At 44.5% G+C, this 21,248-nt stretch overlaps 1 protein-coding gene and 2 long non-coding RNA genes across 11 annotated transcripts in view; 2 read left to right on the top strand and 1 right to left on the bottom strand.

Moving 5' to 3' along the window:
• Positions 1-21,248, top strand: part of LOC309702169 (protein NLRC3-like) — a 169,338-nt gene that overhangs the window by 129,669 nt on the left and 18,421 nt on the right. For 2 of the 6 annotated variants that reach the window (XM_082526634.1, XM_082526633.1), the window contains exons 2-9: positions 10,387-10,455; positions 11,434-11,559; positions 11,644-11,677; positions 15,178-15,263; positions 15,820-15,921; positions 16,914-16,992; positions 17,154-17,340; positions 17,469-19,248. In XM_082526634.1, coding sequence (XP_082382760.1) covers positions 11,471-11,559; positions 11,644-11,677; positions 15,178-15,263; positions 15,820-15,921; positions 16,914-16,992; positions 17,154-17,340; positions 17,469-19,248 — 2,357 coding nt within the window. In that variant the 5' untranslated portion in view covers positions 10,387-10,455; positions 11,434-11,470. Of the gene's footprint in view, positions 1-10,324; positions 10,456-11,433; positions 11,560-11,643; positions 11,678-15,177; positions 15,264-15,819; positions 15,922-16,913; positions 16,993-17,153; positions 17,341-17,468; positions 19,249-21,248 lie in introns of those variants that run through there. The other 4 variants (XM_082526637.1, XM_082526636.1, XM_082526638.1 and 1 more) reach the window with 2 other exon arrangements.
• The window catches only part of LOC309702436, a 229,237-nt gene continuing 211,253 nt past the window's right edge, over positions 3,265-21,248 (bottom strand). For all 4 annotated transcript variants that reach the window (XR_014275474.1, XR_014275475.1, XR_014275476.1 and 1 more), the window contains exon 2: positions 3,265-6,776. This is a non-coding gene — a long non-coding RNA (uncharacterized lncRNA). The remainder of the gene's footprint in view (positions 6,777-21,248) is intronic.
• LOC309702456 overlaps positions 4,736-21,248 on the top strand; it is a 224,987-nt gene continuing 208,474 nt past the window's right edge. The window contains exon 1 of the long non-coding RNA XR_014275506.1: positions 4,736-4,798. This is a non-coding gene — a long non-coding RNA (uncharacterized lncRNA). The remainder of the gene's footprint in view (positions 4,799-21,248) is intronic.

The following is a 21,248-nucleotide window of genomic DNA, read 5'->3' as shown; positions in this document are numbered from 1 at the left end:
TCACTCAAGAGTGGAGTTCTCTCTGATATTGGGCCACCGTTCCGTTGCTTTGAACATGTAATTGGTTTTGTTTTCTCGATTGGGGGGCTGAAAAAAATGTAATGCGTATCTGCGTAATACATTTTGATCAATAAACTTTCCCTATTTAAACATGCACTATGGTGGCCTTTCTTTGCTCATAACTCCTTGATGTTGGTAAATACAATAAGTGAGCAATATATATAATATACATATGAGAATGCACAGCACATTATGGAGTATGCCCCTGCTGTGGAGTCCTGCCTCCATCTACTTGTCGTTTAATCACTGGACAGCTGGACAGGTTCATACAAAATATTAGATGAGGCCAATTGTCCTATACATATTTTTGACCTAGGGGTGGGATTGATTGTGAACTGGAAAGGGAAAATGCTTAGTGTCAGGGTTCGAATTTGAGGAAGAGACAAACGACTGCATGGTCTCAGTAGATGTCAGAATAGTGATTTTTATTATACATATGTACATATGGGGTAAGATGAGCATCACAAGCCTTTTAGAGCCGATCTCCCCCGAGCAAGCATCTCACAAAGCTTTTATTACAATGATGACGTCAAGTCACATGATAAGTATCAGTCAGTTCTCAGAACTCAGGAAGTTCCCCTCACTCCACAAGTTCTCCTTATAAGGCCTCCAGATGTTTCCACTCAGCCCAGCACTCAGAGAAAACCAGTGTGTGTTGTGTGTATATCTATTCGTGTCTATTGTGAAAGTATATCTATCAGAAAACTGTCCTCAGACAACCCTCCTATTCTTACTAAGGGTGTGTGTACACATTCATGTGTTGTATAAGAGCGTGCATGTACTTTCAAGGCCTGTGTACGTGCAGAACTGAACATAGAACCAAGGCAGGGTCCAGCAGGCCCCACAGGCTTCTGAGTGATTACAGAACTGTGAAACAGCTTTAAGCAAATAACATGAATAGTACAGAACAACAATAGACTGATTAGAGTACTGATAATCTGTGTAGATTAATGTTAACCTAGATATGGTTCAAAGATTATTCTGTCAACTGGTTCAACAATGGTAAATGATTAATGATTGATACTTCTGATTATAACTGTGATCATAAGAATACAAAATGAAATATCTCCTGGTCACATTCCTCCTCTTTGGGCTGGCTTGCCAGCCCAACTCACACCAGGATTTATTTCCAAACCAAACAAACACGTTATGACACTTATCAATCCCAACACCTCCGTTGTTTTCCAATTTTCCCACAACCCAGCTGTTCTTTTAGCTTCAGACTCGAGTTTCAGCCTGACACGCTTCAGGCCCCTTTACCACCTCCTCTTGGAGTGAAGAAACGCCCTCGGATTCTTCTTTCTTCGTCTTCCGGGGTTATACCACCCTTCAGTCGTTACACAGATCTCGTTGGTCTCTGGTGTTCCTAGTTTTCGCCAACCCCTTCCTGGTTATCGCTGTGGTTATGGGATCCATCTTATCAAGGAGCCCCAAGGCCATGACACTTGACCCCAGTTGCTGTGAAGGGTCCCCATATCTCCGTGTCCCCGTCTGGCGTCTGTTCCCTTCTCTGCAAGAGACAGAAAGCCAACACCTCTCCTGCGCTGGCTCTCCTAACCTAATGTTGTTGACTTTGTTTATTCCAATCCCATGCCATGCTTATGTGTGTAAGCGTGCATGCATTTAACCCTCTGCACGTGAAGTCAATAGCACCAATATATCAATCCGATCCGTTGTCGGATGAAGCTTTTGACCTTCACAGACTAAGTGCCAGCTCCTTATAAGCACATTTGCAATGTGTGTATAAAAATGAACAACAGACCTCAAACAAATTGGGCATTCTTAATTCTAACTTGAGTGTAATACTCAGTTTCTGATCATCTAATTATGCTTCTCACTCGTTCCCTAAATCGTCTAGAAACCTTTAATTTTGCCATACCTAAATTATTAAAACACAAACCGAATTATAGACCCCCTATATAGGTTTTGCCTTTATGAACCTGAGCACAATTCTATAATGAGCAACAACCTGCAATCTGTACCAAAAAATCTTCCTGGTCCCACCTGCAATTAAAGATCAAATGCACTTTGTACCTGTTTCAATTCTTCCTTATATAGAACCTCCTCAGTTTCCGGTTAGTTGCGATTAGTCTCAATTAATCGTTCTAGTTGTATTTTGCAATTCAGCTAGAAAGCAAACCTGTTAAAGTAAACAGCTTATTTACAACCACCTGCAAATCATAAGAGTAATAAACGATTCAGCACAACAGACAAGTATCATGTTCAGGTTTCTCCAATCATTAAATCACTATTATTGCCACAATTTGCTTTATTCACCCTTTGGGCAATGTTATTCCAAGAGAGAGAGCGAGAGCCCCTAATGGCCAGTTAGTGGGCTCTAGGTTAACCTGTCCCCAAATTTGTTATTTGTTATTATTACTTGTTTTCATGTCACTTGTCTGTTTTCTACTGCACCCTTCTCACGCATTCTTAACAAAGCAAAGCAAACATTAGCAGCACATTGACCGTAGTCAGCCATCCACATCCCACAGGTGCTATAAAAACATTTCCTATAAAAGAATCACAGTTTTCAAGACAGGGTGTGTCTCCCCCAACACTCTCACCAGAATACAGTGTAATAGCATCACCAACTCCTAACCCATAAACACCGTTTCTTCACACATCCGCCCAGAAATCCTGTAATAGAAAAACATTAAAACTGTAACCCTGTAGGGAAGAAAATGTAAATGGTAACGCTGCGCAGTTACCTCTGTAAACAACACAAGACACAAAAATGGCATTTAAAGGTTCACTCATCCTCGAATATTTTGTCATCCTTCTACTCCTGTAAAAGAAACACACATAAATTCATCCACCCTTTTATCCTATCTAGGTGGAGGTGGTTAACCTTGAGTCATGGTCAAGTCTTGTCATCTTTTACCAGTCAGTCCGTTTGTTTTTGTTTCCAGTCTTTCATCCATTCATCCATTCTTTGCTGATAGTGAAACCTGTCGTCGCATTTAGTTTCCACACTCAGCAAAATGACGTCATCTCAAAAAGAAAACAAGAACTTGAATTTGGATTACCTCGCTGAATCCTTTTTTAAACAGGGACTCTCGTTTCTAATTGTCCCCACAAGTGTTTCCTCCAGAACCCATTTCAATGCGGAGAAACTCACTTACAACAATTTTCTCGCCGACGTGTAATGCTTGTAATTTCCGATATGCAGATCTGCTTAAAGAAAAGATTCACAAACAAAAATCAGTAAATATAAAACAAAATAAAATGAAAAATAACAAAAACAAAATGCAGACGCCCGGGTCTTAGGACTTGTCACTGAATATTCTTCCCATCAATAAAAATACCAACCTAAACCTACACAGAGTCAAATCAACACCACCTCAACCTTTTCATATTCATAAACCTATATGTTTTGCGTTCGTGAAACAAAATTGAACCATTAAGTAAGTTGAGCTCTTGAAATGTTTTAATTCTCTTAATTCTGCCAGTTTATTTCAACACTTATTCAATGACTTTTATTCAACTGCTACTTGGTCACTCGACTTTTGCCTGTTCAAATTGCCTAGGGTTCAACAAAGTCTAGATCCCCGTTATCATGAAACTTGAACGGTGTACGATGATTTACTTTCAGTAATTTAGAATCATCACTCAACCTAGCTCTACTACTGGCACTGCGTGACTTTTCTCACACTGGAAACCAGAATTTAGTACAGAACTTTAATGCCTCAGGCAATCGCGTTCAAGGGCTGCCCCCCCTTCTCTTCTTCTTTGTCCGTGTGTTCCTCCTTTATTAAATCTCCATCACAATGACGTGGCGCTCTGAAATAAAACTCACACTGTTAATTCCTCGTTTTCACTCTGCACCACTGCTCAGAGTGTTTTCTTTTCTTTTTAGTGTAGAGTAAACAATTAAGTCGAGGCCTTAAGCCCCAGATATCTCGCACAGGCATCATTTTCATAACCAAACCGCTCCGGACTCTGCTCCCCAAACCACACAAATGCCCTCTGGGCTTATTATTATAGCAAATTCTGTATTTGACGTTGTCGTGTGCAGCATTGAGCCTTTGTCAGTAAAGCATTCTTCATTGCAGCAGCTGGGGCATTGTGTGTCACTTCTTAGTAAATTAAATCAACATTTTGATTTTAGTGCATGGGTATGTATCAGTTTTCACTCCCTCAACGAGTGCATAAGTGTTCATGTGTGTGTTTCTCTTCATTCTAAGTCGGCGCATGCAGAAGTGTGTGTTCGCGTGTTGGTGTATGTTTGTGTTCATCACCTTCCTGTTCTGTAGTTTAGGTAAACCAGCGGCCTGACGCATGGCCTAGGGTCCTCCCCTCCTCTTTGGGTCTGTTTTCATCCGTTGTTGCAGCTGCCTGCATCTTCTCCTTGTACCTTGACCCTTTTGCTTCTGTATGGTCTTTCAGGGTTTACTCCTGCTGTTGGAGCTTTGCGTCAAGTCTGACGACCTCCTGCTCCAGCAAGCTTCCGCCTGATTACAAGTCCTGTACGTGAAGCTCCACATCTGACTGATGAGTTCCATTAGCAGCCAGCTCCTCCGGAGCCATGCTCAGTTTCTGCTCTGATGCCTTAAGCTCTTACTGAGGGCAAAAAACCTCAGAGTCTTTCCTTCCACGTCAGATTGGAGTCTGTTTATGTTGTCCTTACTCTGCTCCACGGCCTTCTGCAGCTCTTCCGTTCGGCTCTTCTCAGAGGTCAGCATACTTCTGCTCACCCTCCCTTTTCCTCCGGGCTTAATGCGCGTCTCGTCACAGCTCTGTCAGCTGACGCAGCCTGGGAATTTCCCCCGTGTAGTGAAACGGGCGTTAGGTTTTAGTGCTCTCCGTCTCTGCTGCATGAGATCGCTCTTTTGCAGCACTGTTGACATCCTCAAGTTGTTGTTGTGAGTTCAGCTGCTGTGGCCTTCAGGGGTCAAAGGGTCAAAGATGGTCGCGGAGAGGGCAACGATGGTAGAGGGGAGGGTAGGAGTCCAGGTCAGCTTCGGCTTTCAGAAAAAACAAAAACAAAACAAAACAGGCGAACAGGAAAATGATGTTGTGTTGGCTGTGCTGTGTTGGCTGTGTTATCCCGAGAGGGGAGAAACAACGAGATCTCGTCTCCCCCCTTTTTTGTTTTTTTTCTCACCATATAATCAACTCATAACCCCTCAAGTTGACAGGACAACACAGGTACGTGTTAAAATTCTTAAGATCCTGTTTAGAAACCTAAAAAGGAATTTTCTACCATTCAGTAGTCATTTGTCTTAAACAATCAACAAAAACATGTCCCAATTCGACCCTTTTAACCACTAAATTTGTCGTGTCCTCCCTTAATCATCAGACCCGTGTCTTTGTCTTTTGACGTTACGTTGTTGTCCTGCAACCCAAAGCGTTTATTTGTCAGTAATGTATAAACTATATCATTTAAAAACAGGTGTATGTTAAGTGTCGCTACTTTAACCTTGCATGTACGTGCACATGTATATAAGCTGTTTCTTCATTGCATGTATGGGTGCGTCTGTATATGGGTTAATTTAACTTTTTCTCAAACGAGGCATTTCTCTAACACGCACATGTGTCTGTTCCTCACCCTTCTCATACCTTTCTCTGGTTGTGTGTGGTTCTATTTGTTTCAGTGATTTACCAAGAACATCTCTTCCTTTTCCCCATGTCTTCCGCCAGAGGTTAACACTGGTGAGATTCAGGGACACAGCACCCAGAGCAGTTCAGCGAGAAAAACCTGCCTCAAACTACATTCTCTCTTTTTTGTTTTACCGGGAGGGGTGAGGACAACTCTGGTGTCCAGCCGTGAATTTTAGCCAAAGCTTGGCCTGTCTTCTGCTGCCGTACTCAGGCTTCCAGGTTAAGAAAAAACACCTGTATGAAGACACTAAACATACATTTAGTATTTGTATAAACATAACTGCCTAAATCATTGAACTCTTGAGGAGGGTGTATTTCAGAATCAGAATCAAAATCAAAAACTTTATTGTCATTGTCATGAGACCGACGACATTAAGAATGGTCCCCGATCATTGCATCATCCCTAGTAATATCAAATATAAAAAAAAACAATAAAATTCAATCAATAAAATAGATAGAATACTTAAAATACTAAGTATCCCCACCGTCATGCTTCAGACCGTGCATAGATTAACACAAGAGTGGCATGGTGGACATTTTTGTAGTATTCAGATGTGTTATTGCAGTTGGATAACAGCTGTGTTTGAGTCTATTAGTCCTTGCTCTGATTGCCCTGTACCGTCTGCCTTAGGGCAACAGTTCGAACAGGGAGTGGCCAGGATGTGAGGTGTCTTTTATGATGTTTTGGGCCTTTTTAAAACAGTGGGGGTTGTTTGACTCTTTACTAACTTTAAACCCAACCATAACAATTTCTCACTGACAAACTTCTATGCATCCATTTAAACATGCGAAGCCAGCACAAAATCACACACATACCCCTACAGCAAAGCTTTAACATAACCACAATGCAACTCCTCCCTTAAACGGGAGAAATCACCCTGAATCAACCAACTCTGTATAAAACGTCAAACAAAGATAAACCACAAACATTTCTACACTTCTGTGTCTTCCACGCAGCACAATAGGCAGAAAAACACCGATTACTCACAGTCTACAACAAAAGAAAAACCTGCTCTTTTCACAACTCTCACAGCTAAAGTCAAAACTCTTACCCAGTGCCTCTGAAATAATAAAAAAATCACCAAATACTCGGTTACTCTTTTCACTCGCTCCCTCTCACTCCCTTCTTCCTCATACAGCATACACGCTCGCTCCCGCGGACCCGCTCGGCCCCGCGGGCTCACTCGGCCCCCACCTTTTTTCCCTCACAGAGACAGAGAGAGAGACCCTTTTCCTTTTTTTATTTCTCCAGCACACATACACACACAGAATCCCAACTGAGAGAAAGAGGGAGAGAAGAGAAAAGAGTTGTAGAGAGGAAGTTTTTTAGCAGGAGTTTCAGATCTAACAGATTTATACAACTTATTTACACACACCGGTAATTTATAATCTATATACACACGGGCCCGCATAGACGTCATACCAGAAGAGGTTACACCTAACTTTTTTGACTAATTTAAAAGCCCCTATAGCCCAGGCCTCGCCTTGCTGGTCAATACACGCCTCGGGAACGCCCTCCCGATAGCGCTCGAATTCCTAAGAAAACACCATATGCCAGAACAACTTTATCTCACTTCTCTATTTCTCTGCTGGTGTTGCTAAATTTTTGACTAATTTAAAAGCATCTTTCAGCCCAGAGCCTCGCTCTTGCTGATCAATTACCCGTCTCAAGTACGCCGCCTTGACAACGGCCTCATTACTAACGCTAGATAATTTAAAACCACACCCCGCCGGACACCTGGAACTCCACCAGCTGCGTGAAAGGCAATGAAATCCTGGCTCACGCTTTTGGCTATACTTAAAGTTGACAGGCAGCTGACGTTTTTATGGGAAGCGGCCGGTCCGCGACTCTATCTGTCAATCTGGCGCAGTAAAAGAAACGGTCTCCCTTCGACCGTTTCGGTTTATTCGGGGCGCCCGAATCCCCCTGGCAACCAACCAAGCAAATAGCCTAACGGTGCGTCCACTGTCAGGTGTCGCCGCCACAGCGCTGAGCTGAACTACGCCCTTAGGGGCCACGCCCCAGTCCTAAATTAAATTTACTTATTTTAAAAGCCTCACTGTGGGTACCCTGCCCTCCAGTTTAATTACCTGAGACCCAAAACCGCGTTTTTGCTACTCAATCAAAACCAAATTATCCCTACACTACCGATTGACTGGCTGGCATCCCAGTCAACCCACAGATAAACCTCTTAAACCGTATCTATTTGTTTCCACACACCTTAAACCGTATTAACTCAAACACATAACTTCTTAACTCAAAATTCACCCCCAAAATAAACAGCAATAAATTTACTCAGTTCACTATTCCCTGCCTTTAACACTAATTACCCCAAAATCACCCCGGACAGAACAGAAGCCCCACTGAGTGAACCTTTAATTTAGCGCTCAATTTCCAATTCGGCACCTTTGGAGATCCATCAACAGGCGGTGCTTACCTCTCATATTTCAGGGCCCATCACTCAGTGTAGCTCCTGGCCGTCCGTCTGACACCACTAGACCGTCAGCCAGGCTCCTTAAAATATCCCTCCTCAAACCGGTGTTTCGGCACCAGATTGTCAAGGTTCGAATTTGAGGAAGAGACAAACGACTGCATGGTCTCAGTAGATGTCAGAATAGTGATTTTTATTATACATATGTACATATGGGGAAGATGAGCATCACAAGCCTTTTAGAGCCGATCTCCCCCGAGCAAGCATCTCACAAAGCTTTTATTACAATGATGACGTCAAGTCACATGATAAGTATCAGTCAGTTCTCAGAACTCAGGAAGTTCCCCTCACTCCACAAGTTCTCCTTATAAGGCCTCCAGATGTTTCCACTCAGCCCAGCACTCAGAGAAAACCAGTGTGTGTTGTGTGTATATCTATTCGTGTCTATTGTGAAAGTATATCTATCGGAAAACTGTCCTCAGACAACCCTCCTATTCTTACTAAGGGTGTGTGTACACATTCATGTGTTGTATAAGAGCGTGCATGTACTTTCAAGGCCTGTGTACGTGCAGAACTGAACATAGAACCAAGGCAGGGTCCAGCAGGCCCCACAGGCTTCTGAGTGATTACAGAACTGTGAAACAGCTTTAAGCAAATAACATGAATAGTACAGAACAACAATAGACTGATTAGAGTACTGATAATCTGTGTAGATTAATGTTAACCTAGATATGGTTCAAAGACTATTCTGTCAACTGGTTCAACAATGGTAAATGATTAATGATTGATACTTCTGATTATAACTGTGATCATAAGAATACAAAATGAAATATCTCCTGGTCACAACATCCATGTACATCGACATCTGCAGACCACACGTGTCTTCAGTTACTTATTTGTACTTATTTGCAGTTATTTATCTTTTTATTTTATTTTTTAAGTTATTTCTTATCCTTATTTTATCTTTTTATTTATTCTTATCTTGTTCTTTTAACCATTATCTAACTTGGCATTGTGCACGGTGTGTTTAGATTCAGTTTAAATTCAGGGACATGGAGCCCCTGTTGATCCTCTACCTAATCACACGAGCCACGGTGTGAGAACGGGTGTGGGTCTCAATCAGCCAAGGTTTTGGGTGAACCCATTGTGAGATCTAGCCCCACCCCATCATGTGATTTCCTGTGATCAAATGTCCCAGGATGTGAGTGGGCGTTAAGACGTCCATGTCCCTCTTCAAGCAACTTAAAGAAGTCCAGACGCTTTTCTTTCCAAGCTCCTTCAACAACATCATTCATAGAACAGCTTCCAGCTTCTTTTGCTCGGCTACAGTTTGGATGGATTTGCATTTAAAGATGCAACAAGACTAAAATGGTTAGGGTCAGGAGGTCAAAGGTCAGAGCTCCTGTGGGTCTGAGGGCGGCCTCACGCTGGAGAAGGATGAAGGAGTCTGACCTGAGCCAGTGTTGGACATGAACACATCAGCACTGCTGTCAGTGAGCCTAACGACAGCCGTTAGCATCATTTCAGTGTTTCAGTCATAAAAACACTTCCTGTCTCTGTGGTGGTTACAGTGACATCATGCAGTTTGTGCTTTGACCTCCAGAGGGCGACAAATCAGCACAGACAGAGAGCTCCATTCAAACTTTGCTGCCATCAGGAATAATTCTTCAAATATAATCATCAGTGTTTGAGCAGCTATGATATCAGGGACAATCTAGACATGTGTGACAATACTGAACATGTCACATGACACACCTCAAACATCATGTGATCCACTCTCAGTCTGCACTTTCATTCATGACTTCAACAGGTTGAAATGAGCTTTGAAGAAACATTCAGTGAAATAAATCTTTCATGGATTCATGTGAGCAGCAGATGAACTTTGTACCAACAACATCTTCAATAACAGAGTCTGAATGAAGCTCAGGTGTTGATGCTGCTCACTGATTGGACGCTTGCTTTCAGCTCTGCTCTCAGTCTTTACTGCACAGGTGAAGGTAGAAAGTGTGACTGGATCTATAGACTGGAAACAGAGAAACATGCTGAACATTTGAAGCTTTGCAGCAGAAATGTTCATGTTACAAATACAGCAGAGCTGATCTGGGATCAGTGTGTTCACGCCTGCAGCTACAACAAGGTTTCATGTCTCCACACGTCAGCATGTGAACTTTACTCTGACTCAGTCTGAGCAGTCAGACGGCATATTTTTAAAGTTAACACATCAGCACACACAGAGCTGAGCCCCTCCCACCTGTGCTGAGTTTCAGGTGGAGCCCCGCCTCCTTCCAGGAAGCAGCTCACCTGTGTGTCCGTGTTTAGTGTCCAGGTGTGGAGTGGAGCTTGTTGTTGGTGTGAAGAAACTGTAAGTTTGCTTTGTTTCCTCCTTTAACAGTTTGTCTTTAGGAACTTTACTGTTTGTTCAGCTCGTGTTTGATTTCTTCACACAACAAACTGTGTGTGTTTGTATTTCCGGTCTCTCCATTAAAGTCAGTGTGTAATGTTTCCTGGCTAACATCAGCTGTGTGCAGCTTAGTTCAGCACAAATCTGCCGCTCCATAGTTCACGGTAACGGACTCACAGCTGGACCAACGAGGCCGAGTGTGTCCGCCACTCTGAGCTACGTTCGTGTTTGTGTACTTGTAGTTTGTACTTTGAGTTCACTCAGAGCCCACAGAGGACGCAGCGTACGTGATGACGTCACAGCCCTTTACCTCCTTTACTGTCACTGTGATTAATATTTACACACGAGACACCTGCAGAGCTCTGACGCTAAGCTAGCCACACAGCATGCTAACACTAAGCTAACACTAAGCTAAAGCTAAGCTAACACTAAGCTAACACTAAGAGTTCTTACAGACACGGGTTAAAAAGCTGCTTTTAGTTTGTGATCAGAGTCCAGGACTGAGAGCAGCAGCAGAGCTGATGGATGATGAATTACTGGATGGAAGAAGCTTCTCATTAGCAGTGAATCAGTGTGTGTGCAGTTCTCTGCAAACTCAGCAGGAAGAATTAGTGTGAAGCTTTAACTCTGCTGATCCTCTTTGAATCCTGGATCAGCTGAAACGTTTAAAATGTTGTTCACACGTGTTGGACTGACTGAAGCTTCCAGTCACAGTGACTCAGTGTGTGTCAGTGAATGCATCGTGTGTGCTTCAGGCTCCATCTAGTGGACTGATAGCAGAGCAGCTGATGGCAGCTTCCTCTGCCTCACACTGCTGTCTGACTGCATCCAGCTGACACTGAGATGAAGCAGGAAAGAAGCAGCTGATATTTGGACAGCACACATGATGAAAGGAGGATTTCAGCTGATGTGCACATGAATGATTTGTTTCCTCTGCAGGTAGAAAGTGTGTGTGAGCTGATGTGAATTGAGCAGCATGGATCAGTGTGAGGACAGAGAGGAGGGAGTCCCTCCCTCTAAAAGCACTCTGTGTGGGGAACATGAGAGCCAGACCAAAGCTCAGAGGTGAGATGACCATCTCTAACTGTCCATGACTCTTCTCCATGTCACAGCTCAGCACTCACATCACTGCTGCATCATTATTCACAGGAAGAAACAAGGAACTAAACGTAAACATGAACCTATCCAACCTATCCAAAACATATCCAACATGGCGGCGCGTGCACACGCAGCGGCTTCTCTCTCTCCCGAACAAACTACTTTTTCGTGTTTTTCGTCCTGTAAGTTGCAGTGTTTTTGTAAGTCTTTGTCGCGTCTATCTGTGTGCAAGCGAGGATATGCCCGAACACTTCTTCTCGACATCGGCAGAAACAAACTTTTTAAGTTAAACTCTGTGGACACCGAGAAGCTGAAAGATCTGGGTCTGCTCCGAAGGCCTACTCAATCACCGACCCCCACTCCCGCACTTCGCCCACAATGGATGCGCCTCAAGCGGTGTGAGAGGAAGCAGAAGAGGGGTAAGCGCGGTGGCATCCGAGCTAGGCTAGCGGCTAGCCCACACAAACCCGCCATCCCCTCTATCGTTCTGGCCAACGTACGCTCGCTAGAAAATAAACTGGACGACATCCGACTGCTACGTTCATCTCAAAGGAATGTAAAGGACTGCTGTGCTTTTGTGTTCACGGAAACATGGCTCAGCGACAGTGTCCCGGACCGCGCCATTCAGCTCGACCAGCTAACATGCTACCGTGCTGACAGAGTCATCGTCGCGGGAGGTAAGACCCGCGGGGGAGGACTTTGTGTTTACATCAATGATGCCTGGTGTCGCGATGCTGTTGCGGTCTGCAAACACTGCTCACCAGTGCTGGAGTTAATGGTTATTAAGTGCCGGCCATTCTATCTACCGAGGGAATATACAGCCATACTCCTGTGCGCTGTGTACATCCCTCCCTCCTCCAATGTCAACAACAGGAGTGAGGCACTGAATGAACTGTACCAGCACATCAGTGAGCAGCAGACAGCCCATCCTGATGCTTTTCTCATCCTGGCTGGGGATTTCAATCATGCAGACTTAAAGTGCGTGTTTCCAAAAATACAACAACACATAGACTTTCCAACAAGGGGAAATAACACACTGGACTTTGTTTACACCACCCAGAGAGGAGCTTACAAAGCTTTTCCCCTCCCCCACCTCGGCGCCTCAGACCATATCACTGTCATGCTAATGCCTGCTTACAGACCGCTCGTTAAAGTGACCAAACCGGTTCGTAAGCGGATACAAGTGTGGCCAGAGGGGTCTTCAGAGGCTCTACAGGACTGCTTTAATACTACAGACTGGAACATGTTTAAGCAGGCTGCCACCTACAACAACACCACTGACCTCCAGGAGTACGCAGAGACTGTTACTGCCTACATCAACAAGTGTATTGAGGATGTAACAGTCACGAAAACCATAACTGTCCGGGCCAATCAAAAACCATGGATGACAGGAGAGGTCTACAGGCTGCTGAAAGCTCGGAATGTTGCCTTCAGAGTTGGAGACGAGGCAAGCCTGAGGACAGCTAGGGCCAACCTTTCCCGTGGCATCAGAGAGGCTAAGAGACAGTACTCCAGGAAAATATCTCATCACTTCAAAGACAGCAGAGACTCACGGAGCCTGTGGCGGGGCATTCAGACCATCACAGATTACAAGCCCCCACCACAGACCTGTGATAGCACTATCCCCCTGCTGAACGAGCTGAACACTTTCTTTGCTCGCTTTGAAGTCCAAAACAGCACCACTGCACAGAAGACCCCACCCCCTCCTGGTGACCAGGTGATGACTCTGTCCCCGGACAGCGTGAGGAGATCCCTCAGCAGGATCAATGCACGTAAAGCTCCGGGTCCTGACAACATTCCTGGTCGTGTACTGAGAGACTGTGCAGTGGAACTCACTGATGTCTTCACAGACATCTTCAACATATCACTCATCCAGGCTGTCGTCCCCACATGTTTTAAAGCCACCACAATCATTCCGGTTCCAAAAAAGTCATCTCCCTCCTGCTTTAATGACTACCGTCCTGTTGCACTTACTCCCATCCTGATGAAGTGCTTCGAACGACTAGTCATGCAACACATCAAGACTGTCCTGCCCCCCTCCCTGGATCCCTTCCAGTTTGCCTATCGGCCCAACCGCTCAACCGATGATGCCATCTCCACTGCACTCCACTCGGCACTCACACACCTGGACAAAAATGACTCATATGTTCGAATGCTGTTCATAGATTTCAGTTCAGCATTCAACACCATAATCCCCCAACAGCTCATTCAAAAACTGGTCCAGCTGGGGCTCAACACCTCACTGTGCAACTGGCTGTTGGATTTCCTCACCGGAAGACCTCAAGCAGTACGGGTTGGCAGTAATACATCCAGCACCATCATTTTAAACACGGGGGCCCCGCAGGGATGTGTGCAGAGCCCCCTCCTCTTCACTCTGCTGACCCATGACTGCACTCCATCATACAGCTCCAACCTCTTCATCAAGTTTGCGGACGACACAACGGTGGTGGGTCTCATTAGCAACAGGGATGAGACCGACTACAGAAGTGAGGTGAGACGCCTGGCCACGTGGTGTGCTGACAACAATCTCTCTCTGAACGTGGAGAAGACGAAGGAGATTGTTGTGGACTTCAGGAGAATGCACACCCAACATGCTCCTCTGACCATTGACGGAGCGTCTGTGGAGAGAGTGAGCAGCACCAAGTTCTTGGGTGTGCACATCACAGAGGATCTCTCCTGGACGTACAACACCACAGCACTGGCCAAGAAATCACAGCAGCGTCTCTTCTTTCTCCGCAAACTAAGAAGAGCAGGAGCACCAGCCCCCATCATGTACACTTTCTACAGAGGCACCATCGAGAGCATCCTGTCGAGCTGCATCACTGTGTGGTTTGGAGCCTGCAATGCGTCCTGTCATAGAACCCTCCAATGCATAGTGAGAGCTGCAGAGAGGATCATTGGTGTCTCTCTCCCCTCCCTCCAGGACATTTACAGCACCCGTCTCACTAAAAAAGCCCTTTGCATAGCGGCTGATCCCACACACCCAATGCAAAGCTTCTTCAAGCTGCTGCCGTCGGGGAGGAGACTGCGGAGTCTCCAGGCCAGGACCAGCAGGCTGAAGGACAGCTTCATCCATCAGGCTGTCAGGAAGCTTAACTCCCTCCCGATTCTGCCCCCTCTCCCCTCTCTCCTCCACGGTCTCACTGAACTCTGTCACACACACACAAACACGCACACTCTCTGACTCACTCACTGGCCTGCACCAGTTACCAGTCACTTTGTGGAGCATTGGACTGCCATTACCTCATAAGACTTTGTTGTTACACTTTCTCTTACCGTACATTACTAAATCTCCATTTGCACTATTTGCCTATTTGCACTACTCTGCCTGGTTTACACTCAATGTCACTTACCCATTATATTGTATATTATATAGCTTTCTTGTTATATGTAAAATTGTATTTATTTAAATTTTTACTTTTTAATTATTTTACTTGCATTTTTTAATCACTTTTATATTTAAATATATTTAAATGTTCATTTGCTATTTATCTAGGGATTGAAGAGTAACGCAATTTCTATTCTCCGTATGTCCTGTACATGTGGCAGAATCGAACAAATAAAGTTGACTTTGACTTTGACTTTGAAGCCAGCTCTGTGTCCTTAAGGAGTGACTGGTCTAAAGGTGGCCTCATTGATTTTAAAGTCCAGCCTGTGTCTGCTGCAGAGAGGTGAGCTGTTAGCAACATGAACCCTTTGATTAAACTGCTTGATGTTGTTGGATCTAAACTACAAACACGTCGTTCCCTCAGTCCCATTTAAACTGTCTTTTAAAACAAGCCTTTGGTTTCTAAACAACTGAAAACCCACTTCAGCAAACAGGAAGTGATCAGAGCGTCCGTCCACTTCCTGTCAGGCCCTGCAAACATTTCATATTGAAGAAAAGTAGCTGACATCTCACATTTTTACTCCACCACATTCAACCATTTTGACATTTTACAGCATGAAACTCTTGTCACATGGAGCAACGAGGTCAGAGAGCTGAACTCACTGAGTAACAGAAATAATTCTGCACTGACATTATAATCAGTGTTGACTCTGGTTGATTGTCTGACTGTGTTTGTGAGCTGAGAGGAAATGAAAATGAGTTTGTAACAAAAATCAGTTTTGTCCAGTTTTCCTGTAAAAAGCTGAACTCTAATCTAAGAGGATGTTACTGACAGGAAACAGCTGCATTATCTGCAGTCTGTGTGATCACAGCTGCTTCAATCATGTTTGTGTCTGCAGAGGTCAGAGGTCACAGTCTGCAGGGTCCAGCTGTCCGTCTGTGAGGAGTGACCGGTCCAAAGATTTCCCTCCATTCTTCAGTGGTGAACCTGGAGCAACGAGGTCAGAGAGCTGTGATGACTCCTTTACATGTTTGTGTTTCCTGGATAAATATGACCTGAAACATCCTCAGATTGTTACAAAGATTCATTAAAAAGAAAACAATGAAAGAGAAAAGATCCAAATGTTCGACTTGGTCATTTGCTGTTTGAGGACAGTGATGCTCATATCTGTGGGGAAAGTGTGACCTAAGTGGGTTCATGTTTGTCTTTAAAGAACAGAGCTGCTCTGATTCTCTTTGTGTCTGATCTGTTAAACAGTCTGAGAGGTCACACAGAGACCCAGCAGCTAAAGCCTGGATCATACTGGCTGCTGTTACTCCATCAGGACAACACTGAACCACAGTGGTGTGGATGTAGTGGATAAATCCCACCATACTGATGCTCAGAGTTAACCACAGGGAACAAAACCAGATGTTACCTTCAGATTGTGACCTTTGGAGTGGACGATGCAGATTTCAATAGAGAATAAATGTTGTTGTTTTTCAGCTGTGAAGAAAGAATCTAATTTTCTGAACTTAAGAATTTATGATGCTGGAAACAACATGGAGACTATAACACAACATTTCCACTGTGTTCATAGAATGAATGTAAAACTGTCAGACATTCATTAAATATGCAAAATGTCTACAGAAGCATCAGAGGGTCAGACGTGAAGCACTCAGTGATTTTGATCAAATGACTCATCAGTTATTGATCTGTACTACACTGATCTACCACGTTAGTAAAGCTGGTGTTCTGGTGGTGGAGGGAGACTCGGATCATGTTCTGGTTTTGGAGCAGTGATCTGCTGATGGTTCAGTTTGATGAGCTTCTTCAAAATCATCCCTGACATCACCACTGAAAGGACGTCCATGAAAACAGACTGAAAATTACTGATATGTTCACAATCTGAGAGTTTAAAACTTGACAGACTTGATTCAGATGAAGTTATTTGAGCAGAAACTCCTGGATCTTTATCCTGTGTTGATCTAATCCTTCATGGTTCCTCCACAGAGTGGACCAGCAGAGCTCAGAGGGTCCCAGTGGTCAGTCTGCCCAGCAGCATCAAACACAGCTGGACTCCATATTTATGGTCTGTACATGTACAACAACTACTGTTACATCTGTTCTGTTCACAGTCATCTCCATGCTGCTCTTTGTAGACCAGTGGATCGTCAGTGTGTCCAACATGGATCTGATGTTTGGCTCCATGATTTCAGTCTGATTGGCTCATTCATAAATATTCTGTTCCAGCTGCTGGAGGACAACATCATCACTTTTGTGAAGAACGAGCTGAAGAAGATCCAGAAGGTTCTGAGTCCAGATTACCCAGAATGCTTAGAGAGTCAGAGGAGCAGCAGCAGAGAGGCATTTGTGAAGATCACAGTGGACTTCCTGAGGAGAATGAAGCAGGAGGAGCTGGCTGACCGTCTGCAGAGCAGTAAGAGTATTTATCTAAAGATTTAAGCTGCTGGATAAATGAACATTTTCCAGAGATGGAAGATGGAGCAACATGTTTTAAAGATTAGTTCTTTTTGGAATTGAGTGTTTATTTTTCTTCTCATTCAGAGCTTCAAGCTGCAGTTTGTCATCGTAACCTTAAATCCACCCTGAAGAAGAAGTTCCAGTGTGTGTTTGAGGGCATCGCTAAAGCAGGAAACCCAACCCTCCTGAATCAGATCTACACAGAGCTCTACATCACAGAGGGAGGGACTGCAGAGGTCAATGATGAACATGAGGTCAGACAGATTGAAACAGCATCCAGGAAACCAGACAGACCAGAAACAACCATCAGACAAGAAGACATCTTTAAAGCCTCACCTGGAAGAGATGAACCAATCAGAACAGTGCTGACAAAGGGAGTGGCTGGCATTGGGAAAACAGTCTTAACACAGAAATACAGCCTGGACTGGGCTGAAGACAAAGCCAACCAGGACATCCAGTTCATATTTCCATTCACTTTCAGAGAGCTGAATGTGCTGAAAGAGGAAAAGTTCAGCTTGGTGGGACTTGTTCATCACTTCTTTACTGAAACCAAAGAAGCAGGAATCTGCAGCTTTGAAGACTTCCAGGTTGTGTTCATCTTTGATGGTCTGGATGAGTGTCGACTTCCTCTGGACTTCCACAAAACTACAATCCTAACTGACCCTAGAAAGTCCACCTCAGTGGATGTGCTGCTGATAAACCTCATCAGGGGGAAACTGCTTCCCTCTGCTCGCCTCTGGATAACCACACGACCTGCAGCAGCCAATCAGATCCCTCCTGACTGTGTTGGCATGGTGACAGAGGTCAGAGGGTTCACTGACCCACAGAAGGAGGAGTACTTCAGGAAGAGATTCAGAGATGAGGAGCAGGCCAGCAGGATCATCTCCCACATCAAGACATCACGAAGCCTCCACATCATGTGTCACATCCCAGTCTTCTGCTGGATCACTGCTACAGTTCTGGAGGATGTGCTGGAAACCAGAGAGGGAGGACAGCTGCCCAACACCCTGACTGAGATGTACATCCACTTCCTGGTGGTTCAGGCCAAAGTGAAGAAGGTCAAGTATGATGGAGGAGCTGAGACAGATCCACACTGGAGTCCAGAGAGCAGGAAGATGATGGAGTCTCTGGGAAAACTGGCTTTTGATCAGCTGCAGAAAGGAAACCTGATCTTCTATGAATCAGACCTGACAGAGTGTGGCATCGATATCAGAGCAGCCTCAGTGTACTCAGGAGTGTTCACACAGATCTTTAAAGAGGAGAGAGGACTGTACCAGGACAAGGTGTTCTGCTTCATCCATCTGAGTGTTCAGGAGTTTCTGGCTGCTCTTCATGTCCATCTGACCTTCATCAACTCTGGACTCAATTTGATGGAAGAACAACAAACAACCTCCTGGTGGTTTAAACCATCTCTTCACCAGAGTGCTGTGAACAAGGCCTTAGAGAGTCCAAATGGACACCTGGACTTGTTCCTCCGCTTCCTCCTGGGTCTTTCACTGCAGACCAATCAGACTCTCCTACGAGGTCTGCTGACACAGACAGGAAACAGCTCACTGACCAATCAGGAAACAGTCCAGTACATCAAGAAGAAGCTCAGTGAGAATCTGTCTGCAGAGAAAAGCATCAATCTGTTCCACTGTCTGAATGAACTGAATGATCGTTCTCTAGTGGAGGAGATCCAACAGTCCCTGAGATCAGGACGTCTCTCCACAGATAAACTGACTCCTGCTCAGTGGTCAGCTCTGGTCTTCATCTTACTGTCATCAGAAGAAGATCTGGATGTGTTTGACCTGAAGAAATACTCTGCTTCAGAGGAGGCTCTTCTGAGGCTGCTGCCAGTGGTCAAAGCCTCCAACAAAGCTCTGTGAGTACATTTGTACTCATGTCTTTACTTTTAACATCCAACTGTGTCAGTAATTTATTGCATGGTGGGTCCTGCATTAAAGAAAGCATTTGAATTACTCAGTGAATCCTGGCAGCCAGAGAAACATCCTTAGTTCCACTTTAAACTAAACTCTGCTTCGGTCTTCCACAGTGTGTTTGTTGTTTCTTTGTTGTTGTTGGCCTGCTCTCTCCTCTCACTCCAATCTGGTTGCAGCAGATGTTTGTCCCTCCCTGAACCTGCAGACTTGGGTGCAGCACCTCAGTTCATCTTCAGTCTGAAACCAGCTGTTTTAGCTATATCCCCTCAAGCACACCTTCCCTGGTCATCTCTGCTGTGGTTGCTATAAAATTTAATCTTGATTTTAAAAAAAAAAGAACAAAAAACCTCAAGTCAGACTTGATGCCATTTGTTGGCAGCATGGTGCCTGTTTGTCTTTGATGATAAACTGCAGCACAGTCTAAAGCAAACCTTCTGACTTTATTGACTTTATGCATGTATATATTCTTCCTGTTCACCTTGGACACACAACAGCTCTCTGTTTGTTGTGATTGGATCTAGAACAGCCAACATATCCTAATCTAGATGATTTCTAAGGTGGTATCTGGGAGGAAAAGTTAAAATCAGCTTGGATGGCCTGTATTGTATGATGGCCTTGTTTGCACCACATTGATAGCCATGCAGGGTGGTTCACTCCTTGGGCAAGAAGACCGAGGAGTGAGCCACCCTTGGTCAAAGCTTGGTCATTCAGCTCACTGTTTTCCCCTTGTTGGTTGATGATAGTATTTTTTTTTTTACCTGACTTATAGTCATCATTGTCTTCAAATTAACTCACACACTGCTGACTGCTGTAGCTTACCTGGCTGAGCAGGTGACCCATGCACTGAAGGTTAGAGTCGTGACTCCAGGGCCTGGTTTGAGTCTGCCCAAGACCATTTCCTGTGTTATTCTCCTCACTTCTCCCTCCCTTCCTGTCTTCTTTGTCCTGTACAGTGAAGACAAAAGGCCTCAAGTTGTGAAAACTCTTCCCCTTCATCATCTTCCATCTCTCTCATCTAAAATCTCCAGTATTCTCTGAGTAGAGAATCTTTTCACAATCTTGAATGATAAGGATCCAAGTGGGTAAAGTTAGTTATTTGTTGTGTTCCTATTTGCAGCTGGGATAGATTAAGAAAAACTATCGGCTGCCCAAATTACATCCAGTTTAGAAGACAAACATTGAGTGAAGTGTTTGTTTCATCATCCTTCACAACTCATCAAACAGGTGTCACAAACTGCAGCAGGACAGTACAAAGCATGTCATACTGGATGGCTGCAACAACCAGAGTTTTACCTACCTTTGGTATTTCTTGACAGTATGAGCGTAATATATACTGAACAGAGTCGTCTTCTGTAATCTTTTCAGATTCAGATTCAGAACACTGTATTTATTTTCAAGGGGCAATTAGGATACTGAGCTTTCCAACCGTGCATACAATACACAAACATCACATTGGGGAGACGGGTCAGGCTAGGTAGCTGGCCGGTCGGCCGCTAGAGCAGCGACCCGGAACCGAACAGCAGAAAATGCACAACATCAGGAAAGATGAGGAGAAAAAAGAACTCCTCCCAGACTGAGCTCCAACAGGGAGATCAGTTTGAGAACAGACCAAAAAAATGACCTTAGCGCAGAGCACATGAAAACTCTTAATGCGCCATAGAAACACATGACAAGCAACAGGGATGGGTAAAAGGTGAGAGACAGCCGGTGTAGACAGCGCATCCGGGCCTGCAGCATTTGCGCTGGTCCCCTCGACCCACCGTCTGCACCGGGAGGGGATAAGCATGCTTAGGATGGGAAGGAAAGTCTAAACACCGTCTGTTATCAGGGTGAGATTTGTTCAGCTCCAGCCTTGAGACCACAGCTGGCGCTGGTATGTTAGCCGCATGAGATGATGGTGGCTTTCTTTGGTGCGAACAACTGCATGTCAATTTCACAGCTG

The sequence above is a fragment of the Aulonocara stuartgranti genome (genome assembly GCF_965226115.1).
Source record: "Aulonocara stuartgranti genome assembly, chromosome: 3".
Classification (NCBI taxonomy): domain Eukaryota; kingdom Metazoa; phylum Chordata; class Actinopteri; order Cichliformes; family Cichlidae; genus Aulonocara; species Aulonocara stuartgranti.
Note: the sequence above shows the minus strand (reverse complement) of the source record. Positions and strands in the feature narration are given on the sequence as shown.